The sequence below is a fragment of the Blastomyces gilchristii genome (assembly GCF_000003855.2).
Source record: "Blastomyces gilchristii SLH14081 genomic scaffold supercont1.2, whole genome shotgun sequence".
Taxonomy (NCBI): domain Eukaryota; kingdom Fungi; phylum Ascomycota; class Eurotiomycetes; order Onygenales; family Ajellomycetaceae; genus Blastomyces; species Blastomyces gilchristii.
Genome location: NW_003101681.1, coordinates 944,659 through 949,958, shown reverse-complemented (window position 1 = coordinate 949,958; position 5,300 = coordinate 944,659). Strand labels below are relative to the sequence as shown.

Genomic DNA, 5,300 nt, shown 5'->3' with positions numbered 1-5,300 from the left:
TTACTTTTTCAGTGACTGAAGAGCTTTCATTAATACTTAATTCTTTTTTACACTCTTTATTAACTGATTTGAGTTGCACACTTGTTGTGTGAGAAGAATTGAATGATTTAGAATAAAATTGAATAGTTTTAATCAATTTCTCTGCAAAAAATTGATTTATTTTTTGTCAGTTTTTCTCTCAAAAACTGTCATATTATCTGATTCATTATCAATTAATATCATACTCTTTCTCACTGTATCTCAAGAAAGAGATTGTAAAGATTTTATTGATTTATCTTAAAAATCAATTTTAGTTTATTAGATTCTCTTCAAAAATCTAATCTAGTTACTGAACTAGTGTGAAAAAAATCAGGTGTTTTATACATAAAAGTCTTTTATTCTTCTTTTGAAACAGTCTGACCAACTTTTCAATTGAAAACAGACTTAGAAATATCTCAATTGAAACAGTCTGATCAACTTTTCATTGAGTGAGAACAATGAGTTCAAAAATACACTCAGTTGATATGGAAAAAGATGCTTTCTCAAATGCTATTTCTGAGATTGAAATTCTGAAGAGAAGAAAGAAAGAAGAAATAGAGAAATAACAAGTTCTTGAAATACAGGAACTTGAAAAAGCAAGCAAGATTCTTGAAAAGCAGTATCTGAGTGAGATGAATGAAGAAGTTCTATTAATTCTTCATGCTCAGACTAGACAACTACAGAAGATGATCAAGTTCAAACTTGAAATCTCAAACACAGTTCAAAAAACATTGAAAATTCCTAGTATAATCACTGACTCTTTATCTTACTCTTCTTCTTTTTTTCCTACTTCTTCTTTTTCTTTGAATCAGAAGAAAATATATGCTCAAGCAGCTGAATCTGCTGTCTCTAAACCTGCTGTCTCAAAACCTGCTCAAAATCCTGAGAAAACTGAGAAGAATACTGCTCATACCTCTATTCATAGAAAAGTGAAAAAGAAAATGTAAAAAGAGAAAAACTTTCAAAGCTTCAGAAATAGAAGACTTATTCTCAAAGTCTCAAATCAGAACATTCTGTAAAGAAACAAGCTAAACTCAAATCTCATTTTCAGAATCAGAAATGAAATTAATCAGCAGTTCTTTTCTCAGTTAATGACTGATATTGAAGTTCAAAAATCAGTTATAGCTTCAATTGAGTCATCATTCTTTGAAAACTTCATCATTCTGACTACAATGTCTGAATTCAGTGCTGAATTCCTTATTCAGAATAAGAATCTCTGAAAGTCAGCAGTAGAATCTTTGCTAAATATAATAATTCTATCTGAAAGAGATAAAAAGTGAGATAAATTCATTCTTTATAATATTTCAGTTGAAATTTTTGACTGTGAAGAAGAAATGCTACTTCTCAAAAATGAATTGAAAGAATACAACTCTATTCAATGAAGAAAGAAGTCTGTATGACTAAATTCAATTGAGTTCAGACAAAGCAGGAGAAATGTCTCTGTTCTAGTATATATAAAAACACTTAAACAGTCAAAGATCTCTGAAGTAAGAGTAGCAGATTTGAAAATGAGAGTTCATGAATACAAAGACTCAAGAATGAATCTCAAAGCTTAAACACAGTGTTCAAACTGTCAAAGATATGAACACTTTGCAATCTCATGTTTTAGAGACTTAAAATGTGCATTCTGTGCCAGAGATCACAAAACTAGTGAGCATAAATATGAAACATGCTTAAAAAGAGATGAAATATATCAACACACTTTGCTTAAATGCTCTAATTACAAAGAAAAACATGCATCTAGCTCAAAAGAATGTATATTTACTTCTAGAACTCAAAAGAACTGGAGAAAAGATGAAGCTCAAAGTCAATCTAGAACTGAAGATAAGAGTCAAGTCAGTAGACTTACAACTGCAAGCTCAAAAAGAAGAAACTCTTAACTATCTAAATCTTCAAACTTCAATTCTTCAGCTAAATGTAAACAGAATTTGAATTCTCAAACTTCTGTTAAGATTAGAGAATTAAGAAATGACTCTGATGATAAACTAGATATAATACAAGCAGTTGAGATCTCTATTTTTCAAAATAGTTATAATCTACTATCTGATAATAGTGACTAGATTCTACTCTATCTCTACTCTCTTTTAGTATGAATATACAATAAAAATAACAAAAAAAGTTTAAAAACTCTTCAAAAATCACATTTATTTAAAATAATATTAATAGAAACTCAAATTGTATTTATTCTTATCTTCAAATTACATTTGAATAAAAAGTTGATTTTATACTACTTCAGAAATCAAATTTTGATACTGAGTAAAATTACATCATTTCTCATTCAAGCTACTACTACTTTGAATCTCAAAAGTCTGAGATAAAGTCAAGAGTAGTGATCTATGAAAGAAAGAGATCAAGATATTAATTTAATCTAAGATTTGATATTATGTCTGACCCTGATATTCTGATGAGTGATATTATAGATAAAGAAAATGAGTTTAATACTATACAGCTCATAAATATCTATAATGAAAAGTCACTGAAGAAAAATAACAATATCTGAACAATTGATAGAGAATTTCTGAACATAACTTTATCAAGAAACTCTATAATTGCAGGAGATTTCAATGCACATCATCTCTGATGAAATTCAGAATACAAGAGAGTAGTGAGAGCTGATAATCTAATTAAATGAATCTTTGAGCATTCAATAGATTTGATTAACAAGTCTGATCAACAAACATTCTTTAGAAAAGACATGAAACAGAAATCTATTATAGATCTAATCTTCATGTCATAAAATCTAATGAAAAGAAGACTTATAAACTGATTTATTAATTCAAATGAGACATCAGAATCAGGTCATAAGATTATTCAATTTGATATTGAACTGAGTGAAAAATAAATGAGTGAAAATCCTCTTCTCTCTAATCAGTTTAACTTTGAAAAAGCGGATTGAAAAGCAGTTGAAGAAAGTATAAAACTGTTAAAATTCAAAAGACAGAATGAGCTATATTGAAATTCTGATCAAGATATCTCAAATGAAATACTTGAGAATAGAGTGAAGCTTATTACATCTATTATTCTAACAAGTGTTAGAGATAATATTTTAAAGAGAAAATCTTCTGAGTATTCAAAATCTTGATGAAATGAGAATATCTCATCTAAAAGAAAAGAATTAGCTACTGCTAGAAGAGATTGAAAGAATGATGTAATATCTGATGAAGAGTTCAAAGCTGTCAGAAATGAATATTTTTCAGATATTAAAAGAGCTAAAACAGACTGCTGAAATAAATTTCTTAAAGAAGCATAAGAAAAGGAAGTTTTTAAAGCTTTTAACTATACTAAAACAAGAAGTGTAGTAAAACTTTCAGTCTTAGAATATGAGTTTCAGAATGAATCATATACAGCAAACTCTTTTGAGGAAAAATGTCAAGCTTTCATGAGAATTCTCTTTCAGAACTCATCAGATTCAGATTCAGATTCAGAGAAAGAGAATATATTACTTCTTAACTACATTGATGAAAATGACTGAGAATGACCTGATCTTACACAAGATGAATTAGAGTCAGCTATCTTCTCAAGTTCTGTTAAAACTGCTGCAGGGCCTGATTCAATTAATCACTTGATTATTCAAAATACATATTTCTACTTAAAGAATGAATATTTTGAGCTCTTTTTCAATCTCTTGAAAAATAAATATTATTCTGAATACTGGAGAGAAGTCACTGGAGTGATCCTTGTAAAACCTAATAGAAAACCTTCAATTTCTAAGTCATATAGAGTAATATCTCTATTAAACTGTCTAGAAAAGATTTTAGAAAAGATAATAACTACTTGACTATCTTTTATAAGCTCTATTAATAACTCTCTTTTATTCAGTGAACAAATGAGAGATAGAAAATAATGTTCTGAAATTGATACTGTTCTCTCAGTTATTCATAATATTCAAATAGCAAAGCATGAAGATCTGGTCTCAACTGCAGTTTTTATTGATATAAAAGAAGCATTTGATCATGTTTCAAAGTCAAAGTTAATTCAGACTTTGAAGATGTTAAAACTGTCACTTTCTCTAATAAAATAAGTTAACTGTTTTATATCTAAAAGAATCATACAACTTTTCTTTGATGAAATGAAATAAGACAAGACTGAGATAAAAATAGAAGTATTATAAGAATCTTCAATCTCATCTATTTTATTTACAATATACACTGCATATCTATTCAAAAATAGAAATATGAGAATAGTGCAATCTCTGAGTTATATGAATGATATTGATCTAGTCTACAGCTCAAAAACTATTAAAGAGAATTTAAAAGTGATTGAAGAAGCTGTAAAAGAAATCTTTATTAGAGCAGATATCAATCAAATTCAATTTAATATGAATAAAACTGAGTTAATTCATTTCTTTTCTAGATTCAATGAGAAAGAACTATCTCTAACTCTTTTAAATAGAGAGATTAAATCCAGTGTAAATGTCAAATAATTAGAAGTATAATTAAACTTCAAGTTGAATTTTAAATATCATATTTAACAAAGAACTGTCAAGGCAGAAAGGCTATTGAACAACATAATCAGACTATTAAATACAGAGAGAGATCTATTCTTCCAGGCTATGAAACAGTTATATGTATTATTATTATTATTCTTCAATTATAGATGTATGCAGTCAGAGACTATGACATCTACCTGAGAACTTTTAGTTCTCAGGGTTTTTCCTATGTCTGTAAAGTTAACTATTATACATTCATCAATTTCAGATATGCAAAATCAGAAAATTCCAGCTCAGAATACAAAAACTGTTTACAAATTGCAGTGTTTTAACATCTTTTGATACTTTGAAACCATTTGATAATATCATGACAAAGGAAAAGAGAAAAAGAACACAGTCTCAAAGATAGATACATTAAATAGATAGATAGAAAGAAATTGAAAGAAAAAGATAAAGAAAAAGATAAAGTAAAGAGAGACTATAACAAAACAAATTATTAAAAGAGAGTGTATAGCTGTTTTAACAGACTATATCTGATTGATTTTCTCCTCTTCATATTCAGATAATTCTGAATTTAGTCATTTTCTTGTAGCTGCTTGAGTTTCTGATAGAAAGTCTATTAAGTATTTAATTCCTGTCTCAGTTGAGAATAAGAATCTCATATTTAATTGATTTAGATCATACTTCTCTTTCAATCTGGCTCTGAGACTATTGTATAATGCACAGTGCATTATAATATGCTCAGGATTCTCATTTGTATTGCAGAATAAGCATTCTATTGAGTCAAATCTATCATCAAATCTTTGTATATAAGATTTGAAATAGCCATGTTCTAGTTTCAGCTGTATTATAG

At 27.9% G+C, this 5,300-nt stretch overlaps 1 protein-coding gene across 1 annotated transcript; it reads left to right on the top strand.

The window, feature by feature from the left end:
• Positions 1-1,597: 1,597 nt before the first annotated feature.
• On the top strand, positions 1,598-1,773 carry BDBG_16251 (uncharacterized protein; the record flags this gene model as incomplete). The annotated part of the gene is made up of 1 exon (XM_031724242.1): positions 1,598-1,773. A coding segment is annotated over one exon (175 nt), but the record flags the coding sequence as incomplete, so codon positions are not given.
• Positions 1,774-5,300: the final 3,527 nt, after the last annotated feature.